Here is a 24,405-nt window from a genome sequence, read left to right as displayed (position 1 = left end):
GGCAGCACCAACACGATGGACATGAGTTTGAGTAGGCTCTGGGAGTTGGTGATGGACAGGGAAGCCTGTTGTGCTTAAGTCCATGGGGTCACAAAGAGTCTGACACAATGGAGCGACTGAAGTGAACTGAACAAAACCAAGGGCTTCCCTGGTAGCTCAGCTGGTAAACAATCCACCTGTAATGCAGGAGAGCCTGGTTGGATTCCTGGGTCAGAAAGCTCCCCTGGAGAAGGGACAGGCTGCCCACTCCAGTACCCTTGGGCTTTCCTGGTGGCTCAGATGGTAAAGAATCTGCCTACAGTGAAGGAGGCGTGGGTTCAGTCCCTGGGTTGGGAAGATCCCCTGGAGGAGGGCATGGCAACCCACTCCAGTGTTCTTGCCTGGAGAGTCCCTACGGACAGAGGAGCCTGGTGGGCTTCAGTCCGTGGGGTCGCAAAGAGCTGGACACGGCTGAGCAACCAAGCGCAGCACAACAAAACCAATGAGAGTCAAATGGCAGGTCTTAAGTGTGACGTCATCAACAAATAACCGAGCGACAATCAGCTAAATAAAAACTCAATTGTGTTTTCTCTCCACTTTAGGGATAAGAAAAACACTACCTAATCCATGTATTTTTGAAAAATAGTGAGATGTTGACTGGAAAACTTTCTATAGTTTGTATCTGGCCATCTTGACAAACTCTTTATAAAATTCTTAAAGTCATGTTTACCTCTATATTTTACAGTATCTAACATAGTGTCTGGAACACAGGTAGCATTCAAATAGGTGCTGCATTTAGTTGAAGAGAATTCAGTGTTCCTACCTGGTCCCACAAGGCTGCAGCCACTTGGTCTATTACAGCTCCCAGCTCTCGGTATTCTCCAGAGTACCGGATGTATGCCCAGGTGCACAAGGTGATAAGGGTCAGTCCCATTATCATATTGCATAGGCTAGCTATGATGTCCAAACCAATGAATCCAGTCACACCAGCAATCACATATGTGATAAAGATGACAACAAACAGTGTGGCTGGGGTACGAGCTGCATGGAAGATATTTTTGCTATCATTGTGCTTGATATACTGGATGTAGAGTTCATCTATTTCAGTCTCCAACTGTTGCAAGTAACGGCGGCTAAATTCCTCCCCACCCATCTTCTTCACCCCTCGAAATAGCTTCACAGATTCTTCCTTAAGCTCCAGATGTTTGGTCTGCAGGTCATTAGGGGCCAGAAATGGTTTGTCACCGCCACAGATCTGTATTGAATAGGAAGTATTATTTATGCAGTGCACAGTAAAACTAGCAACTGTATCACAATTTTGCACTTAAGCTGAATCTGTTAGAACACATTAATAATGAGAAGGAGCCTACATTTTATTTTGTCAACCCACATCTTTCCACATTTCATTTCTATCAGGGGAGACTATATGTGGGACTGGTAACTTTATAGGTGAAATATTAAAGCCTTAATTTTTATTCTCAACACAGATTGGAATATCCATTACTTAGTCCAATTTCCTTAAGGTGAAAAGGTTTCACTGATTTTTGTTTGGAGTCCATTCAGTATTTTCTTCAAGAGACTAAATGGAAACACGTTAAATGTTCAGACCACTTTTTCAACTTTTTTTCAAAAGTTACAGGAGAAATCTCAATTACCTATACCGTTAACTTTGGTTGAGATTTAAATATACATAGGAGACTCTCCATTTCCCCTTTAATTATGTCATAAACACCAGACCATATACTATATTTCCCTTGATTCCAAGGCTCTACCAATTTGGGGTGCAATTTTGATTTTATAACATTTTCAGTGGAAAGAAAACTCATCACATTAATAGATATACACAGTAATCAATAGATGCTTCCTAATTTAGAATGTTACTAGTAAAAAGAGGAAATATAGTACTTAGAAATATTGGCCCTTATGGTTTATTTTTTTCTAACAGGTTTTTATACTTAAGATAGAAACTGGACTTGTGGAATATGGGGAGGTATAGTGGAGACGGTATCATGTTATTTTAGCTACTTTAGATCTTATAAACAGGGGAAAAATCTGTATTCCTCCACCCCCACAATGTGAACTTTAAAAAGAAATATAGAGAGAATTCATTTAAAATACATTTAAATTTTGCACGTCATGTTCTCTTGTTTTCTGATTAAATTACTTTAGGAATACAGTAAAAAGAAATGTGATACACATAGGCTGAGAAAGTATAAGTCAGAGCCACTTCTGCATGTGTATACAGTGTAACGTGGAAGAAGAAAAGAATGAGTTCATGGAAGAAATACTGATTTTATTTAAAATGTGAGTTGAAATATTCTTACCTCTTCCATTTTTTTATTGTATGTATCCTTCGCAGTTGCCACGGCTGCTAAATTATTAGCTTCTGCTGTGGCCTTTGGACAAAGTACAAAGTATGATGTAAAATAGAATTCATATTTATTAAACTTCCACATATATACACACAATGTGCAAGAAATATGCAAGAACTCAAGGTCATCAGATAATTTAAAAAGTGCTGAAATACTTCTGTATCTTTTAAAATTAGTAAAATTAAAGTTTCAAAATGTATAATATATAGCTTACTCAATAAACCATAGTTCAAAAATGAATTTTCATTTGGAAGATTATTCATCTAAAAAATATTTTTAAGTCTTTCGCCAAATGTGTGTGTGTGGGAGAATCTATAAATCCAGACACATGGGAAATAATATATACATTTTATATATACTAATGGCCTTCCCAGGCAGCACTAGTGGTAAGGAACCTGCCTGCCAGTGCAGGTAGACATAAGAAACACAGGTTTGATCCCTGTGTCAGGAAGATCCCCCTGAGGAGGGCATAGCCACCCACTCTGGTATTCTTGCCTGGAGAATCTCATGGACAGAGGAGCCTGGTGGGCTGCAGCCCACAGGGTCATACAGAGGTGGACACGACTGAAGCAACTTACCACGCATGTTCTCATACATAAAAATATGTCAACTTTAAAGATTACTACTGATAGAACAATGTATCACTGATAACATAAAGGAAGCATTAAGACTCAGAAATTTAAAAAGTATGGAAAAAGTGAATTTTTCCTTTCTTGAATGTTTATTTGTAGAGGCCACTTGTTTAAAACCTGGACCTACTTTTCTTGTCACTCGTATGAATCTAAACCACAGTATGAGTCTTTTCTGAACAAATTTAGTACAAAGAGAATGAAAACTCTCTTGCATCTCAGCACAAGTGAGGGTGCTATATGTGTATGTGAAAGTGATTATATGAATCATTGCACAAGTGAGTAGTTATTAGAAAAATAATCTGATATATCACTCCATCATTTTTATATGGTGATTTCTGACAGCCAGATTGGAGCATATCTTTAACTTAGCTTTAGTGACAGAATGTTTTAGAATGTCAAGACTCCTGATGAATAAATACCTGTAACATGGATTTGGGGTGTGGTAATTCTTCACCTTGATAGATCTTTATATAAGCCTAAAAAATAGGAAAGAAAAAGACTCATGTTCAAGTAGTTCCATTCAATATCTATGTTAAATTGTATTCTGAGGTCTAAGGTCTTGACAATTCAAAAAAATTAGATCTTGATAGTTTCAGGAAATATTATCTTTCTCATACTTTTAATTCCCTCTTTCTTATTAGTTCTTGTTCCCTTTTCCTGAAAAATCCTTTGCGCACATTTGCCAATCTCAGTCTTCCCAAAGGCTTACCTACCTTACCTCCTTTAAAACTTTCTCAGATCCCTCTGCTAGGAGTAATGTTTTCAGTTACCCACAGAAATCTGTACCTGCCTCAAGCTTTATGGAACAGATCTGTTCAAGGGCCCTGAGTCTCCTACTAAAATTCTACACTCCTCCACGGTGTTTTATGCACAGCAAGAATTCAAATTTTAGACAACCTGTCACTTTTTGCTGAGAGTGGTGAAGATACAAAGAAGGTATACAACCACATTTGAAATGACAAAACATCAATTTAAAAAACTGTTATTTTAGTCCTTGGAGCATCAATCCAAAAATCAGATTGATAACTGAAATCCACTATATATGTGCATTGGTTTAAAAAATGTGTTTTGGGCTATCTGAGGTAAACAGGTAAATGCAACTTTAAAATATTTCCATTTCAAATTGGCCCATGGTGCAGAAAGCAGGAAATGTGGAAGAATTTTCTCCAGTAGGAAGGCAAAGTATAACCCATTAGGGAAAATCTTGAGAATGAAGGTAAAATTAAGTATAGGTCATAAATGAAGCCTCTGTGATCCTGGGAAACACCTCCTCCCCCTAAAAAGAAGCAAGACTTTTCCAACTCCTAGATACATTTCTGTTTTGAAATATATTCTCCTCAAGATAAAAGGTGACAGTAAAGTTACCTCAAGTTTTCTCAAAAAATAATTTCAGAAAGCAAGCTCCTCTTGAGAGTCTAATAATTTTTTGAACCATTTGTATATATTCCTCATACCTTTGTCCCCTCATAATATGGAGCCTATAATTTTCTGTTGTTTTAGGAAGGAACTGCATTCCCAAACATGTCAAATCTAAATACAAGTGCTCTAGAAATGAGAATGATACCTTGAAGTACTCTACCAGACCTCGGCAGGTGATTTTGTTCCCATTGATCTCTTTAATGTCTAGGCTCTCGGGACTAAGCAGCCAAGGAATGAGGATTTTCAAGTTTTTGATGAATTCATCATCTATTTCTAAAGTAAAAGAAAATTCATCATTATTTAAAAATTTTTAGTCTTTCATGGAATACCATAAAACATCCGGTAATTACCTCTATTTTTCCCCCAGTGATAAAGCTATCACTCACCTTCTGATCATCTAAATTACTCCTGAAACCCACTTTTCTCAGGGTGAACTATACTCCTTGCCCAACTCCTATTGCTGGTCTTTCTCATCTCCACTCCAATTACATATTTTTGTCTTTCACCTATAAAATAGCTTTCTTGATATTAAACAATACACAAATGTTTCACACCCCATTCACATAATGATGTCATGCATTCTGATGCCTTTAAGTCTTGTTCATGGTTTGATAGACAGTCATAAATGGAAGAAGGGCAGATATTTACTGTCTTATAAGATGTGTTCCCTCCAGAAAGTATATCCAAAAGTTTTCTGTGTTTACTGTGCCAATCTTATGAAAAGTGTATAGAACTGTGTAAGGTGTGTTAGCTAGTACTCAAGTTCAAAAAGAAGTGAAATTAGGGCTTCCTCTACTAGTGAAACTCAGCAACACAAAATAAAACTGTAAGAAAAGCAATGGAGGCCTTTTAGCTAGCTGATCAGAAGGAGTCTGAGTTACTTAGTACAACTAATGGTGATTGCAGCCATGAAATTAAAAGACGCTTACTCCTTGGCAGGAAAGTTATGACCAACCTAGACAGCATATTAAAAAGCAGAGACATTACTTTGCCAATAAAGGTCCGTCTAGTCAAGGCTATGGTTTTTCCAGTGGTCATGTATGGATGTGAGAGTTGGACTATAAAGAAAGCTGAGCACCAAAGAATTGATGCTTTTGAACTGTGCTGTTGGAGAAGACTCTTGAGAGTCCCTTGGACTGCAAGGAGATCCAACCAGTCCATCCTAAAGGAGATTAGTCCTGGGAATTCATTGGAAGGACTGATGTTGAAGCTAAAACTCCAATCCTTTGGCCACCTGATGTGAAGAGCTGACTCACTGGAAAAGACCCTGATGCTGGGAAAGATTGAGGGCAGGAGGAGGAGGGGACGACAGAGGATGAGATGGTTGGATGGCATCACCGACTCGATGGACATGGGTTTGGGTGGACTCCGGGAGTTGGTGATGGACAGGGAGGCCTGGCGTGCTGTGGTTCATGGGGTCGCACAGAGTCAGACACGACTGAGTGACTGAACTGAACTGATTACACATAACCCATTTTATAGTATTAGGTTCAAGTTTAGCATTACAAATTTAGCAAAGTAACAAAGAAAACATATTCAGAGTAGTCTTTTGAACACAGCAATAATTTTTTAAATCATACGTAAAAAGCAGAGACTTGGTATATCCAGAAACTTGGTATCTAAGCAAATGCAGTAACTGCCTCTGATTTTTAAAAACCTAATTTCAGCAGTCACTGAGTTTTCAGGCTTTGGGATTGGTGATTTCTAAGGTCTTAAGGATAAAGATTCAAACTTTATGATTGTGTTTTGCATATTCTCTGCTTGTTATTATGACCCCAGTATACACTGAAATACCAGTTTATATAAGAATTTATGGTTCTTTTCTTTTGCTTACTGTTTTATGACATGTATGAGCATGATGTTAGAAATTCTTCCAACGTATCTTCCTTCATGTTTTGTACAGCTTTGAAATTTGCGTCCATATTTTATGAGGACTTGAACAGGAGTTAATTCAAATTTATTTTTCTGTTTGCATTGTACCAGTTTTTACTGGTAACTGTGCTCTGTATTTGGAGAAGGAAATGGCAACCCACTCCAATATTCTTGCCTAGAGAATCCTGTGGACAGAGAAGCCTGGTGGGCTTGTCCATAGGGTCGCACAGAGTCAGACATGACTGAAGCGACTTAGCATGCATGCATGCATGCATTGGAGAAGGAAATGGTGACCAACTCCAGTATTCTTGCCTGGAGAATCCCAGGGACAGAGAAGCCTGGTGAGCTGCAGTCTATAGGGTGGCTCAGAGTTGGACATGACTGAAGTGACTCAGCATGCATGCATGTGCTCTGTATTATTATAGGTTTATTCAGATGTATTTATTATGGTGGTTTGCTTCTTAGTTACCAATTTTCACTGAAATACTGGTATTTGTATTATATTATCATGTTCCTTTGTTGTGTTTTATTGCCTATTATATATCTGTATTCACTGATGCTAATAGCTTTCTTTTTTACTATAAGATTTTATGCTTTTTTCAACATTAGTAGAATAATGCTATATATCTAGAATATATGAATTCTTCTGGAATATCTGTATAAAACAAAGAAGGTTTCTCCTTCTAAAACCACATTAAAATCACTTTCAAAACATGCAAATACTTAAATTCCATTCCTCCCTAAATTTCCTTGTAAAATTGTAATGGAATGAGATACACATTCTGGCACCAAGTGTATTAATTATCAAAGTAACCAACACAGTATCACACATCTGGACAAAAAATGTGTTCTGACAATAGCATTAGCCATATAACTTCGTTCTCACCAAAGCCAGGTATTCCAATTTTTGATTCAGAAAATATGAATAATATATTCATGACATACACAAGTGGGAACTCTTGCTAACAATATTAGTGGAAGACAAGTAAATACATGACCCAGAACATCTGCAGACCAGTTCAGATCAATTTGTGGAGGTGTGCTCATCAGCCTTGGCTCACTGCAAACGTTCAATAATATGTGTGGCTGGATGATTATTCATGATGATGTTCTGTTTTCATAATTTCTTCAAGAATTTTTGTCACAAGAGTAAAACCTTGCTAGGAATTCAGGATCTAAGTCAAAGTAGTTATCTGTAACAATAATTGAGGACACGATACATGCTTTATAAGAATTCTACACGGCAGATGCACCTATGGTGTAGGGCTGCTGTGGAAACTAACCAAGATATTTTTTCAGGATCATTTGACTCTGACAAGTCATGAGAAATACATTTTTAAAAATAATAACCTTGCACTGGGGTTTGGCTATGCTTTCTGAAGTCTAACTGCAGCTGTTAAGGAAGCAGCTCCCCAATTTATGATGTGGTTACCTGGTCATTCTACAGGTGGTATTATAACACAGAACCACCTCATAAAAAGGTTAACTCCTTGTTAATTACAAGATTGGATTTGCTATATGAGGGGACATATTCAGTAGACACTTGGTAAGAACTGGTCAAATGTATCATGGATGAATGTGATTCAGTGCTTTTGGTCCTTTTGATTTCCTAAATGGGAAGTGATTAAACTAATAGCAATTAAATATAATCATAGTATTATAAGTTTTAAATAACATGAAATAGTAAGATAGGATAATAATTTTGATAATGTGGGGGACCATGAACAAATAATAACAATTACTACTATTGATAAATGAACTAGAAAATTATTTCTGTAAGTGTATTGAAAGAGTATGTGAGAAACTATCATCAAAGAATTTCTGCACAACTGTTTATTCAAAGATGTTTCTTCCCCTGGAGGCCCTCTGGAGAACAGCCTGGCCAGAAGACAAGACATTCTGGACAGAAATAACACCGTCTTATAAGACTCAGGATAGGATGAAAAACTGATGTAGATAGCAGACTCAAAACTTCCCAAGGAAACGCTGAGGCAAACTAGAACATTTTGGCACACAGAGGGATTTAGCAGTAGTCTTGTAAAGCCTCATTAAAATGGAACTTTTGACAGGCAACTGAAGCTGCCTTTCATTTCTCTTTCCCTCAGGCTAGCCACTTTGGTAAACTTGCAACTCATGGGTAACTGTAAACCAACTGTGAGTCAATATATGTTTAGATTATGAGTAAAATGTGATAGAGAACAAATCTATTAAAAAGTGTGATTTATATCAGCATGATTCATGTTAAACTCTTTCCCTGAATTCTTTCACTGCAAACTGTATCTGTTAATTTAAGAACTGTAGCTGTGTACTACAGGAAAGGAAAGGCAGGGTACTTTTTTGTCCCAATAAAGGACTGTTGTTGAAGGCCTGCTCCTGCTCTGCCTGCTTATGGCCCTCCAACCCCAGAGAAGAAAGGAAGGCCTTGTGGGAGCCCTCTCTTTATGTAATTTATTCAAAACACATTGAAGCCATTAGGTCACTGCACAGTATTAAGAGGTCTGTGTGCTCACTGGTGGGTTGGAATTCATAACTGATGGTGAAATTACAGGATCCTGGAATCCATGCATTAATATGTGCCTACAGTTGTCTTTCTGCTGTATAACGAGAAGACAACTTAAAACATGTATAAAAACAATTGATGATTGAGAAATTGGGGATTCTATTTATGATATTAACTGCATGGTGAAATAAAAGGTATCTGAGAGAAAACACTATGGATACACGGGGGAAAAAAATTGGTTTGCTTTTCAAACTTGCCAGTTCCACAAAACTGAACACAAGTTGTTCAGCTGTCATTTTAAAAAGTAATTTTAAAGTCCTTTGAGAACTGTGCTGCAAGGCTTGTTATGCCACTGTCTCATTACCCCTGGCACAATGCAGAAAGGCCAGAGTAAATTAAGCATATGTTTGAATTTAGTGGTGTACTCAATGCTAGGCTTACAAATAAAAAAGTCAGAAATGTCTTTGTACTGAGGTAGGAGGTAGATAGGCCTCCCCCAGGATAAAGCAATTGGAGATTCATTCCCTACTGATGGAAACTCCCAAGTCAGGAATAGCAGGACAATTAAGGGAGGAGGCTGGGCCTTGCCCAGACCAGGTATTTCTTGTTTGCGAAGTCAGGAGACCTCCCTGAACATACATGTGCAGAAAAGGTTAATGGCAGGAGAAAGGGGGAGCAATGTCAAGGGATGCTCTACCCAGATGCCTTTGCAGTAGGATCCACCTTGGCTAAGAGATGCATTGCACACATGGAAGGATCCTGAGGTACACCAAAGATAGACTGTGAACTAGGTAAATCAAAATGACTGGCCAAAGGAAACTTGGAAGAAACGCCCCATAAAAGTAATTCAAAATGCCATGAGGGTGCAACTCAGGGACTCTCCCTCTGAGTCTGCTTGTGTGTCCATCCACATATACTGCACTTTTTTTCCCCTCTTGATAAATACTTTCCTAGTTTCACTACTTTCCGTCTTTGTGGGAATTCTTTTCTGCAGAGTCAAAAGGGCCAGGGCCCTTGTCACTGACCACTGGTCTAGTGGCTGGGATCTGGTGCTTTCACCACAGCATTCTAGCCCAATCTCTGGCTGGGAATCCAAGCCCCGCTCTAAACCGTTGCAGACTGAGGCCATGTGAGATCAGTACTACTTTGGATTAACTGCAAAGCAAATATCTAAAGACCTAATGATTATTAGGAAGGATTAGCTTCTGCTTCTGCAGACTCCTGCCTCCACCTCCTGGTGTCCCCCTCCCCCCTTTTTTTAGACAATTTCAATTGCTTTGGAATCTTAAAACATTAGTCATATCTCTCTATTTAAGAGATGATTACATACTATTACTTTGAAAAACACTTTGGGGCTTTTGGTTTTTTAAGAAATTACTCCTCATCCAGAAGATGCTTTCATTATTAGTGAAGTTTTTAATGATTTATAATTAAATTTTTCAGCAGCAGTTTGAAAGAGCTTCACTTCAATATTATGCAATATTTTTTTCTATCTCTAATCATAATAATACAAATATTCCACTAATATAGACTTCTATTTTCCCTTTTAATATAAATAAGGAAAGTATAAAAAAAATATAAATAAGGAAAATGTAAAAGGAAGATATTAAGGAGCATTTCTCAATGAAGAGGTGAGCAGGAACCTCTCAGAAAGGGTGAGGGTTACTGCCCCCAGATGAGTGCAGGATTTAGTCTCTTTTCTCTGTGTACATATTCAGCACCCATAGAACCCCACAGTTCACCAAAGAGGTGCTCTAGCATGAGCTGGGGATTGTCCCCTGACAATTTCTAATCAGCACACCCAGATCAGTGAATAAACTAAACTAGCAGCTATAAGCCCAGTGGATAAAATGACATCTTTGTAATCAGACTTAGTGACATAAACACATTCACTAAAACAGACAAACCTTTCAGTTTTCCATCAAAGTTTGGATTGGTAGCTACTTTTAGGCCAGGATGAGGTAGCAGAAAACAGGAAATTTTGGTGAAACAGGAATGGATGTGTTTTCGAACATTCTGTAGTTCTTCATGCTGGTTCCCTGAGACCTGTAGTAAATCATTCTGAAGTTTAAATGACTTTCAACACAAATTGAACTCCAAAAGAATTCTGTGGCATTTATATTTGCTATGTCTGGTCACAATGATAAAAAATGACATGACAGGGCTGATACTAAAAGTTTTGGGTCAATTTGCCACATAGCCACATTTAAGTATAGCATACATATGGCATTATTACTATAATTAACAAATGTCTACTCTTACTCAGAAGAGCCTTCCCATTTTTTAGTACAAATTAGTGGGATTTTACTCCAGCTAGTTCCTACAAATTCAAATTTTAATTCAAAGTACTCACAAAGACATGAGTAGATCATAAGATATTCCTACCCTCTTTTCAGGAGGTACTCAAAGACAGCCTCTTGTCACTTGGCAGGTATACATTTAAATTCTAGAAAGACATCTGGATAGTTGGGTATTTATATACAAGCTAAATTGCCTCCTTTTCCCCTATGTATTAGACAGTTAGTAGTACAAATTATCCTAAAAATAACCATAGCCTTAAAAAGTAAATCTTTGATTTACTTTGATTATCAAGATTTCTTTTTTTAATCTTCATTTTTTTTCTGATTACTCATTAGGTATTTTGGGGGATATCTGTTCAACTATTGAACTATCATGACATAGACAGTTAATAGCCTCCTCCTAATATCACATTCTGTGAACTACTAGCAAAATGTCCTAAGATTGACTTTGGGGATCTTAAAACTTAAATATTTTCTTAAATTGACTTTAAGCCTCTACTAAACATGAATCCAGATATTTGTACTGTCAATCTTCAACTGATTTAACTCTTCAAATTAAAGATTTTATCTTTAGGAATAAATCATTTTTTACAGATAGCTACAAAATAACTCTTTTTCTGAATCATAATTATCAATAATATTTAAAATTGTAATTGACATTTTATTAAGTATCACTCTTAGTTTGTTCACAGAGATACTATGAAGGTCAAATGACGCTGTGGCTATTGAGTATCTATTCAAGAAGTCACTTAACAAAAATAATTTTAGATCACTGTTGGGGAAATTTCATGCATCTAGACAGCTAACAAACCTTGAGGCGTTTTTCCAAGAATTTGGAGCCACCGTCAGATCCATATGAAAATTCGTATGGGAAGCTCCAGTCTCGAACGAGAAATATCAGACTCTAAGAGATAATAAGAAGAAAGGATTGATAAAGGAACTCTAAATTGCCTCCATCTGTTTTTTACTGTAATATATTAAATTATATTATTGCTATCTGAATAGTGTTCTTCTCCACATAAAGGAATTAAAAAGCAAACATAAAACCTAGGAAAGCTGTTTCTGAGCATTCACTCCTCTCTGAGATCATCCTACCTGTTTTCATGGAATGTGAATAGAAAGCTGCCCCCAAAATGACTGAAGTTACATAGTGCCATTCAGCCAGTTTGAGGCATCTCTGTCAGTTTTCAGGAAGCTTTTTATGAAGATTCAAGTTTTATTTGAGGAAAGTTTTCTCCTTCCATCTGTCTAAATATTTTTCCTCTATTACATCTGTCCCATTCTCTTCTTCAGGGGTTCTCATCATGCATACCTGGTAGGCAGAGGGGCAGGAATCCACGTTTTGTGGGGCCTGAAAGTTATACAATCTGTGTGGGGGAGAGGGCTCAATAGGAAAAAGGTATAAAAATGGGCTAAAAAGTTGATATTTATTTACAATGAGAAAAATAACAAATTACAAATTTTAAAACACTGACAAATACCACAACACATTTGTAAAAATCCAGAAAAATAACTAACATACCTTTGTAATACTTTTTTCTCCCACTTTTTGACTGCAAATGCTTTGATCGCTTCTTCACATGACAATTTTGAAATATTTTCTGTTAGAAAGCTAGTTCAGTCTTTCCTCTAACAAGGCCAAAATTTTTATTATAAAAAATTTTTTATTGTTAATAGTTTAGAAATATTTCAGCTTCACAACTTGTTATTTGTAATATCATATTTCTTCATCTGTTAAATAGAGATAATAAGGGAGCCAGCCTCACAGGACTACTAAATGAAATAGTATACAGAAGACATTTCGAACAGTACCTGGTACTTAATGCTATGGTAGCTACTTGATTTGATTTTAATGGCCACATAGTATTTTAACACATGGATAGACCTAACTTATTTTGCATTCTCCTAGATGTTTTCCAGTTTTTCTAAGTACTATTCTAAGAAATGCATTGATAAACATCCCTGAAGCTGAGTATTTGTTTATATCCAGAAGGATTTTTATCAGGGACTGTCTTCTCCAAATTAGAACAATCATTAGAATCATTTGAGAGGCTCTTAAAAAAGTACAGAATTCTTGGGCCTCCCTCCACACCTACTGCAACCAAAGTTAAGAGCAGCTTTCCTTTATCAAATGCCTATTGTATATCAAGCACAATACCGGTATCATACACATGATGTATTTCATGCACTCCTGCCCCAGGAGAAGTTATAATTTATTAGTTTGTCTTAAAAGAGATACATAAAAATCACTTTCACCCTCCAACCTGATGTTAATCAAGTAATTTTCCCAAAGCCACAAGGCCAGAGTGGAAGAGGTGGCATTTAAACTTGGGAAAATTCCTGCTGCACTGCCTCAAAATTAAGTATAGAACACATAGTTTACAATCTGACACATTAAAGCATTCTTTAATAAGTTAATTAAGTTATACTTCAATTTTAGTATCTGGAAAAATGCAGGAAGTTGAGGGAAAAATTAGAATATTTTACTGACATTAGCTATCTTTAAATGTCTAAGCGTTTACATCTCTGGGCTTCTAATTGAGACTTTTAGTCTTGACCATTAAAATTGATACCGCTTTGAACTCTTTTAAGCTTTTCCATCCTTTCTTTCCCTTTACAGTTTATCTGTTGAAGAACCTACAAGTCTGACCTGGATAGATTTCCATAACCTGAACCCTGCTGACTGCATAGCTCCAGGGCAGTTCAACATGTTCTTTCGTCCTCTGAATTGCCTACAAATTGGCAACTGGATACAGAGTCTTGATCTGACTCCGGTTTTATTTTCTGGCCAGACTCTATGAAGCAGAGTGTTCTTTTATTAGGAGGCACATAGTATATGATTATTTCTCCTTTGGTGAAGTTACGTCATCTTTGCTTAACTGAAGCTCATTCTTCAGGAGATTTCTCATTAAGGGCTCATGGGAACAACATTCTTTGTATTCTTACATGCTAACAACATTTTGTGCCCTTGATAAGTGAAAGTCAATTTTGCTGGATATAAAATCCTTAGCTCACATCTTCTTTCCTTAAACAGGGACACGTCTTAGTTAGAATTATGGATATTTCTTGTTTCATTACAGTGTAAGTCCCCCCCGCCCCCGTGTCTGTGTGTGTGTGTGTGTGTGTGTGTGTGTGTGTGTGTTCCGTGGATTCTTGTGGGGAAAGGAGAGATTCCCGTGGAGCAGACCATTTAAAAATATCCATATACACTATCTCTAAATAGTCCACTATCTTTAGATAGATGTTCATTCTTGTCAACATTTTTGTATGATAATTTGTATTTAGAACATTTCTACTTAAAACATGCACTTTGAAAATAGAGGTTAGATAAGAAGCAACTTTTGCAAAATAGAGGTTCATGAATCAGGATAAATGAAACCAACTATGTGGATTTGGCTATATTTTGCATTTTTCTTGGAAGAGTTTAGTCTCTTTTCTTGGTCTTTTTCACTGGGCATCTTCCCAAGTCAACGAAATGAGGACCATGTGTAGAATAGGATCAAAGATGAAGTCTTATTTTCTTAAATAAGTACTCTATATTCTATCTACCTTTAGTGTCAAATTCTAAGTTGCTTCCCTATGCTCCCATCCAGTGCTGTGCTGGTATAAACTGGTTCTCCAACAATAACAGCATGCCTTCACTTGTGGCATTTGAGAATTTCTGCTGTGCAAATGTGCCCACCATGGCTGATTTCAAGCTACTAACAGTTTAATAACTGGCTTATGTAACTCCTGAATATTTACTAGTTAGCTCTCAAAGTGGTATAAGCCAGCTACAGTACACCCACTGTCCCCATCCCCTCCTCAAATAATTCATATGCTTTACATTTATCCTGTATGGAATGCTATGAATTTCAGTCCTTATTTCAAAATGCATCCATTTTTCCACACTGCTGAATTTTATTTGTTCATACATATAGGTAGAGCTTTAAAAAGTCAAGAATACAGATTACTCTAACTTTCTCAGATAAAAATATCTGGTCATACTTTTTAAAAATAAATTAAATCCAGTCAGACAACTGGGGAAAATGATGGACCTACACTTTGCATATCCTTCAAGTGATCAGAGGATGAAAATTATGAAAAACATTGTAACTTTTGTTTATTTTCCTTTGAAGACCATAATTTCCTCTAGGAAATTATTCAAAAGGAGTGCTACAGCACCACTATTAGTGAAAAATGGAAAAAAATTCAAATGCTCAACAATTGGGAATGGTTATGTACATTATGGCATAATATTACATAGCTAAATATTACAAAAGTGTGGAGTGTATCAATACATGTATTAAGTCAGTATAAAAAGGCTTACATGAAAAAATGTTATCTGAACCATAATGCTAAATTTATGTGCACATCCATTATAAATATGTGAAAACACTCCCAAACTCCCAGGAAAAAACTATTCTAGAGTCATGTAGCCAGTGAATACCTGAACTGGTTTAACCTATTTAATCAATCAATTTCAGTTTTAATTTCAGCTTCAGGTAGTAAGTAAACACTGGAACTCATTTTAAACCCTTCTAAGTAAGTAACACCTCACTTCAACCAACAGCCCACTGAAAGCCAGCTTCATACTTTAAAAGTCAGTCAAGAAGTAGAAGAATCACCTCAGAAAACTGAGGCTGTGTCAACCCATTGCTAACCTCTATAACCAGACACAAAACATGCTTCTGTATTCAACAAGAAAAAATAATTCAAAAACTGATGTTAACCCATTCTTGTCTCTGTAAACCATGCAAATCCAAGACAAAGCCCCCAACTCTTCATAATAATCATTTGTTTTGCTCAATGAACCTCCCAAGTATAACTCTTTTACTAAACTAACCAATAAACTCAGCTCTGGTTTTTGTATCAAGTTTTGAGTGAAGGTCTCATCCCCCGACAATTCTGAAGTCCTACCGAGATAGTTCTGAATGCCCTCACTGGGCAGTATTCCCTATGAACCTCAGGTTAACATGTCTACTTTCCATGTCCCCTGTTCCCAAATTCCATCTGTCCTTGAAATTTACTTAGAGGTGAATCTGTCTCAACGATGATCAAATCTGAGTCCTAATTTGTTTCACTGAGCTCTTGCTGCTGATTAATTTGTTATCCTAGAATTTTTGTTATAAAGACTCAGTGGGTCTTTATATGGGTCATTAGTTCTATGTCTCTGTAAAGGGTTATTCAACCTTTTTTTTTGTAAGTGTACTCATTGAATAAAAAATTATACCTAATTTTTGTATAATGTTATTAGAACTTTGGGTTTAGAGGTATATTATTCAGTAAATATTTTTGCCATTAATCTGTTTTTGTTTTTTGGTTTTTTTTGCTGCTTTTCCTTCTTTGTTTGAAAACTCATACAAAGTATTGTCTTGTATTTTATCTTGAATTGTCTTGTGTCACTGAATGCATAAGGAAGTGCTTTATAAAGAACAGAGGCAAAGACCTAAGTAGTAACCAGATTAATCAGGATGCCCCAAAGACTAATGGTTGGAGGTCTGTTAAACCAGCAACAAATTTATGCAAAAGTAGTCAGTCAAATTTTGCCTTGGGTTCTCTACAACACGTAGAGGCCATTCTCATTCTTGTCAATTTGCAAATTACTTTGTTTAGTCCATAATGTAGGATCAGTGACTATCAGATTATTGACTGTATGTAGCACTGTTCTAACACCCGCTTGAGGACCCAGGTGCTTTTCATAAGCACACAATTTGAGCAACTTGTTTGTTACAGGCTTGTGTATATCAAAGCTGCAATCTTCTCCTGGAAGAATTTCTGCTTCCTATTTGTATAGCATTACAATCCTAATATTTGCATTTACAGTAATAATTACTCTTAAAAATTTAGAATAATATTGTGTTAAGGTTTGGACATGTCAAAATAAATAATATAGATAAGATGTTCTATAAAAATGAAGATAAAAAACACTCATTAGTTAGCTTCTTTAACTAGTAAACTGAGGCCTCAAAACAAACTGCTGACTCCGGAAGACTCAATTTCACTCTCTAACATTCTGAAATTTACCCTGACAGTGTATCTCTCTCTACTCAGTTTTATCTTTACCAATCACCTCACTCCTGCAATACCTTCTTTTTCTTCCTCTGACCTCCTGAACCATTTCCTTAGTGATTTTTGCAGGAAAAAAGTAATCATATTGCCCCAACTGTTTATAACTACTATATCTGAAGACTGTTGTATAAAAGTTGAATTCAAACACTGGCCTAGAGCTCAGTTATAAGGAATTTCTTTTAGCACAGGAAGACAGAAATTTGCTGCAGAATTCAGGATCCTGTTGCTTACTATCCTGAACTATCAGTTATTTTCCAACTAAGTTCACTTAATTATTAGTCCCTCTTGTTAGCTTGGAAAAAAATGAACAGTTAGGTTGGAAAAAAATTGTTAGGTTAGAAAAAAATGGTTAAAAACAGTAGAAAGACCAGGACAGCATTTAAATATCCCAGCTCATCATAAAAAAATAAGAATAAAAATTTTAATAGCCTTTCAAAGGCAAGAAATATAGAAAAACACCATGCAAGGCCTTTCATCTTTCTTTGAGATGAATTGGACATCAATAAAAAATTGTGAACAAAACAAGGGTGAATCAATAGGAAACTTTAAAAATAGACTTCAGGAAAATTTCAAACAATATTCTCAGTACTTAAATAGCCAAAATAAAGGGAACATTGTCTTCCCTTTTTAAAATGTACTCAGAGGAGAACGGGACAACAGAGGATGAGATGGTTGGATGGCATCACTAACTCAATGGACATGGATTTGTGAGAACTCCAGGAGTTGGTAATGGACAGGGAGGCCTGGCATGCGGCGGTTCATGGGGTCGCAAAGAGTCGGACATGACTGAGCGACTGAACTGAACAGACACAGAATACAGGAATCAGAAAAACTTGAAAGAGAAATCATCAACTTAGAAATTTACACTTTATGGCTGGATTTTCAGATAGGCTTTAATAGTTAATCAGGTAGAAATTAAAAAAAAAATAATTGTGGCACTCCAGATAAGACCAAAATATCTTCTGTTCTCTAAGACTCAGAAGACTATCTATAGGGACACCGATAGATACTTTACGCAGAAAATCTGCTGAAAGAATCAAAGTTTCATATTAGCTAAAGATACCTACACTGTACATGATTAGAAAAGAAACTTAAGAATCTCTTTGAGTAGAAGTTTCCAAGGATATAGACAGAAAAATGAGAGAATAATCTGTAACAGTCCAGATTGGTGGTGGTAGTGGTTAGTTGCTGAGTCCTGTCAGATTCTTTTGTGACCCCAAGGACTGTAGCCTGTCATGCTCCTTTGTCCATGGGACTTCCCAAGTAAGAATACTGGAGTGGGTTGCCATTTTCTTCTCCAGGGGATCTTCCCAGCCCAGGGATTGAACCCACATTTCCTGCATTGGCAGGTGGGTTCTTTATCCCTGAGCCAACAGGGAAGCCGGAGTCCAGATTAATCCCTTCCAAATTATCATAAATCTTGCTTTTTTATACATATAAAAAGATGAGGTCATGGCAGTTATTAAATCAACAACATGGTCAACATCCAAGACTCAATGTCTTTTATGGCCTATTTCTTGATCCAATAGTCATGGCTTATCCTCCGTGCCTCATAGCAGTTGCAGTCTTGTCTAACTACTTGAAGATTATGTACTAGGACCACCTTTAAATCTGATGATACCACATACAAACTGTTGTTGAGAACATCTTACTTTTTTCTGTTAGTCTTAACTAATTAAATGTGCTGTCTTTTTAATTATAAACCATCAATGTAATACTTTCAATTCAGAAATTCTACTACCTTTTTCCACTGAAAAAGAACTTCCATGATTGTGTTTCTGCAGTTCAAGAAGGGGCCATGCCCAGTATAAGCATTTTGGACACTCTCATCAATTTTGACTTAAACTGTTTGTTTATGGGTCTTATCTTAAAAATGTAAAGAGGTAATACTAGGCAGGATATGTAATAGCTACACCAAATCTTGAATCCATGTTTTCCAATTTTGAGTCCAGTAAGTTTATTTGTATGCAAGCTATATACAATCCTAAATATGCATATAACACCATAATTAGCAAGCATTAATTAAATGTCTGCTGTATATAAAGTAGGTGGTGTGTGTATACTCAGCCATGTCCGACACTTTGGTACCCCATGGACTGTAGCCTGCCAGGTTCCTCTATTCCTGGAATTTTCCATGGAAAATGGAAAAGGTTGGAGTAGGTTGCCATTTCCTACTCCAGGGTATCTTCCCAACCTAAGGATAGAACCTGTGTCTCCTGAGTCTCTTGCACTAGGAGACAGACTCTTTATCACTGAGCCACCTGGGAAGCCTATAAAGTAGGTGGTCTAGACTAAAAAAAGTCAACTGTAAAGGTCCTGCTCTTAACATATTTATAATTTAGCTAGTGGGATGGGATTTGCACATTCAACAATGAGACCACAAGCTATAGTTAGGTAAGCACCCAGCATCAGAAAGAGGAAGAGAGGCATTAAGGGGTGGTGGTGAAACGCAAGGGCTTTGAGCCTGTGGCCTAGGTTGAAGGCGAGCTCTGCAACTTATAGATACATGTGGCCAGGACAAGTTTCTTAACTACTCTAAGCCTCACTGTTTTCCCATCAGTTAAAAAAAAAAATAGAAAGGAATAAAGAAAGAGTAACAATATTACTTATTTTATATAACTATAATGAACATTCATGTGAATCATGTAAGAAATATACTGAGCATGGGGCCTAGCACAAAAATAAGAGTTCAATAAAATATTATTATTATGTAGGACTTCCAGACATTTTATGAATCTACATAAGGACACTGGGGGAATCCTGATCTATACCACTGACCAATTCTGAGTAGCCAGCTGAATATTTTATTCTAATTTCATACAATTCACAGATAACCTAAATAGCTCTCTGGACAGAACATGCGATAAGGCACCTTTCTCAAACTGCTGTTCCTTTTCCTCAGCCCCACCAAGAGAATGTCTTTTCATTTACAGCCCAAGCAGCCAAATATCAGCTTCTTGTTTTCTCAGTGAAATCATGGATTTCTCTGGTATGACTTGGCAGTTGCAGTCATCATGGATATTTGACCAAGGATGTTTTGTTTTGACATTCTTAAGTATATGAAATAACTATTAAATTTTATTCCAGAGAGGAACACTCAAATCACAGGAACAAAGGGTCCTTAAATATAATTAAGTAAACCATTGTAACATAATTCCTGATTTGCCATATGCAGGACCAATTTGGACAGGAAACTGTGAGAAACAGCAAGTTTATCCTAATGTAATAGTACAGTATCGTAAGCTTCCTCTACTATTATTTTCTAGCAATCTTCAGTTTAAAACTGGAATGGAGATATCTGCTCACCAAGAATTACAATTCCACTGAAAGGAACATGAAGAATTGAGTTCCACTCTCATTTCACAAAGATAATTCAAATCGTTTTTTCCCAGCTTTTGTGAGATATAATTGACATATAACACGCTGTGTACATTTAAGGTCTGCAATGTGATTATTCAATATAAATATATATTGTGAAATGATTACTACAATTGGGGTAGCAAACACCTCTGTCACCTTAGTTATGACCTGTGTATACATGTATATAGTGAGTCAAATCTATTCCAAAGGTTTAGGGTATTGATGGGCCTGTAAGTGTACAAAAATGATTAATAAAAATGCTATGGGAGAAAATTGGAATGAATTAATCCATTTCTTCTGTGTTAGCCACACAACCTAAATACTGATAGCACTCTTACCAATCTATCTCAGGGCATCATGCCATAGAGAGGTTCAGGAATAACTGGATATATTCAGGGCTTTGGCTGAAAGGGACCAGGGTTCAGGAATACTGTGACTTTTATCAATATTTAAACTTACTGAAGATTAAACTGATTAAAGTCAGCTCCTGTAGACTGACTTACAAAGATACCCACCATAGAAATGCCACTGGGAAATTACTGACATCTAAAAAACTAGCTCAAGAGAACCTTGAGATTACACATTAGTAAACTGGGAGATGTTTCCATTTCTTTGTAGCCTATATAATTAGAGGACATGAAATGGTTAAACAGTAAACTCCTGGGCTACTATAGCCAACAGGCACATTTAATAATATAACATTAAGGCTTCTTCAGTGCAGTCTCTCATTCGCGTCCGACTCCTTGCAACCATGCGGACTGCAGCATACCAGGCCTCCCTGTCCATCACCAACTCCCGGAGTCCACCCAAACTCATGTCCATTGAGTTGGTAATGCCATCCAACCATCTCATCCTCTGTCGTCCCCTTCTCTTCCTGCCTTCAATCTTTCCCAGCATCAGGGTCTTTTCAAATGAGTCAGTTCTTCACATCTGGTGGCCAAAATATTGGAGTTTCGGCTTCAACATCAGTCCTTCCAATGAACACCCAGGACTGATCTCCTTTAGGATGGACTGGTTGGATCTCCTTGCAGTCCAAGGGACTCTCAAGAGTCTTCTCCAACACCACAGTTCAAAAGCATCAATTCTTCGGTGCTCAGCTTTTTTTATAAGTCCAACTCTCACATCCATACATGATTAATGGAAAAACCATAACCTTGACTAGACAGACCTTTGCTGGCAAAGTAATATCTCTGCTTTTTAATATGCTGTCTAGGTTGGTCATAGCTTTTCTTCTAAGGAGCAAGTGTCTTTTAATTTCATGGCTGCAATCACCATCTTCAGTGATTTTGGAGCCCAGAAAAATAGTCTGTCACTATTTCCATTGCTTCCCCATTTATTTGCCATGAAGTGAAGGGACTGGATGCCATGATCTTGGTTTTCTGAATGTTGAATTTTAAGCCAACTTTTTCACTCTCCTCTTTCATTTTCATCAAGAGGCTCTTTAGTTCTTCTTCACTTTCTGCCATAATGGTGATGTCATCTGCGTATCTGAGGTTATTGATATTTCTCCCGGCAATCTTGATTCCAGCTTGTGCTTCATTCAGCCCAGCGTATCTCATGATGTACTCTGCATAGAAGTTAAATAAGCAGGGTGACAATATACAGCCTTGACATACTCCTTTCCCGATTTGGAACCAGTCTGTTGTTCCATGTCCAGTTCTAACTGTTGCTTCCTGACCTGCATACAGATTTCTCAAGAGACAGGTCAGGTGGTCTGGTATGCCCATCTCTTTAAGAATTTTCCATAGTTTATTGTGATCCACACAGTCAAAGGCTTTGGCATAGTCAATAAAGCAAAAGTAGATGTTTTTCTGGAACTCTCTTGCTTTTACGATGATCCAACAGATGTTAGCAATTTGATCTCTGGTTCCTCTGCCTTTTTCTAAATCCAGCTTGAACATCTGGAAGTTCATGGTTCATGTACTGTTTGTTGAAGCCTGGCTTGGAGAATTTTGAAGTGGACTTCTTAGAGTCCACCTTCCATTCTACTGGGGAATCCTTTTCAGCTTAGGCCTAACATCAAACTTCCTGTATCATGATGTTATAGAACAAGTGAAAACCCTCTCCGCCATGTCAGTCCAGCAGAGTTGAGAGGACACGAGTGACAAGCACACAAAGAGAAAGCTGGAGAGCCACACAAATGGAAAATCAGCCTTTCCCTGGGTAACAAGTAACTAATGGCTGACCACTGCGCACAGAACATTAGAGGAAGACAGTCTCGCCTGGTATTGAAAAACAGTCTATAAACAGTTCATTTAATGTGCACTTCAAATAATGTCTAACAATCAGAAAAATTCCTAATAGAGATTTTGACCCAAGGATGTAATCATCTCATAGAGCTATATGGGGCCTGGGTGTGCCCTATAACCAAGGAAGAAAAATTCATAGGCCAAAGTACAGACAAATATCCTACCATATCTCATGAGGTATTTTCCATCAGGTCCTTACAGAAAGCTGGAAATTATTTTCTAATGTCCCCCTCAAATATTTATGGGTATTACATGTTTAAATTAACAGAAATGTATTCATTCTCAACTGAACCTCTTGAAGTCCTAAGGCAGAGGAACTAAAGAGCCAAGTTATTTTAACTATTTTTAAAGAACAGTTACATTAATGAGGTAGCGCTTGCTGGACTGTTATACTTAAGATTCAAGTGCTCACAATGAGCAAGACAAGTGGGAAAGTTAAGTCATGTCAGAGAATTCTATGTCTTAATATGAATTTACTTCTTGAGTGTACTAAATAGTCTACAGCTGGCTTTTATGGGCTCCCTTGGAAGACTTATTAAAATCTGAGGAATTTTACAAATCAGGAGATAGCATGTCGGTAGCCTGAAATTGGCCACAATGAAACTATTTACACCACAGAAATCAGCAAATGCTACTACAATCAGACCCACCTCCCACTTCTCTCTAGCCAGTTACAAACATTAACCAGCATACCACTGGCTAAACTTAACACTTCAAAATTGCTTTTAAACTGAATCCACTTTTAGTTCTCTTTCTAAAAACATAGTTTTAAAATAGAATTATAGATATTTTGTTTGTTTGGTATAAATTGACTTTTGGTTTAAAAATCAAATTAATCTGTTAATTCAGCTATTCATTTCACTGGCTAATTGCCCTCTCTATTGCTGTCTGAGACAGATCTTATTTATTATTTACAGCTTCACTCGGTTTCGAGTTAAGAATTCTATTTTAAATTTGTCAAATTTAGTTTTTAATAATAAATTGTTATTTTAAAAATATCACTGCCCATCACTTTATTTTCTCAGGCAGTATTTAAAATTTCTCCACAGTTTTATCCAAACAAATAATACTGCTATTTTCTCAGAGGAAGAGGATAGGAACAGTGACCAGATAAAAAAACTGCTGAATTAAACTTTTATTTAAAAGCTATTTTATTTCAGAACTTTTTCTATGTTTTTTTCTAATTTAAATGTGAATCATTTTGCTGATATCTTAAATGTTGTTCTGTGATTTGAGTATATTTACATTTTGTCTTTTAATTTCATGTGGTATAGTATTTTTGTTTTGAATTTGGTTGCTTTAATTTTAAATTATTAAATAGCTTTGGAAGCCACTTTTGCTACTTAATGAGTTTCTCATTTCAATTTCAGATACTTAGATTTATAAGTCAAAACCTGTTTGGAAGTCAATGTTAACTCATTCAATCATAATTTTTTCTTTTGTAATGCCAACAGTTTACAAGCAAGTAGTAATCTCAAAGTTTTTTCTACTGTTTGTTTTCAATTCATTGTTTTTGTTAGTTTTGTTTTACCAAAGGCCTGTTGGCCTATCGATCTATCCATCCATCTGTCCATCAACAGAGCACTGGTTGGTTTCTTTTGGTTTCAGTTTATCTAGCCAAGCATAAGAAGCAGTGACACCTGCTGGTAAGACTGAAAACTCCTTTCCAGA

The 24,405-nt window shown here is 36.7% G+C and overlaps 1 protein-coding gene across 2 annotated transcripts in view; it reads right to left on the bottom strand.

Annotated features, from left to right (window-relative positions):
* Positions 1 to 24,405, bottom strand: part of ATL1 (atlastin GTPase 1) — a 68,788-nt gene that overhangs the window by 5,543 nt on the left and 38,840 nt on the right. For both annotated transcript variants that reach the window (XM_070469105.1, XM_070469104.1), the window contains exons 7-12: positions 11,886 to 11,978; positions 10,682 to 10,820; positions 4,548 to 4,675; positions 3,403 to 3,459; positions 2,304 to 2,375; positions 803 to 1,234 (exon numbers count right to left, since the gene is read on the bottom strand). In XM_070469105.1, the coding sequence (XP_070325206.1) occupies positions 803 to 1,234; positions 2,304 to 2,375; positions 3,403 to 3,459; positions 4,548 to 4,675; positions 10,682 to 10,820; positions 11,886 to 11,978 (921 nt within the window). The remainder of the gene's footprint in view (positions 1 to 802; positions 1,235 to 2,303; positions 2,376 to 3,402; positions 3,460 to 4,547; positions 4,676 to 10,681; positions 10,821 to 11,885; positions 11,979 to 24,405) is intronic.

This window comes from Odocoileus virginianus, chromosome 6, assembly GCF_023699985.2.
Source record: "Odocoileus virginianus isolate 20LAN1187 ecotype Illinois chromosome 6, Ovbor_1.2, whole genome shotgun sequence".
Taxonomy (NCBI): Eukaryota; Metazoa; Chordata; class Mammalia; order Artiodactyla; family Cervidae; genus Odocoileus; species Odocoileus virginianus.
This window is presented reverse-complemented; position numbering and strand designations above follow the sequence as displayed.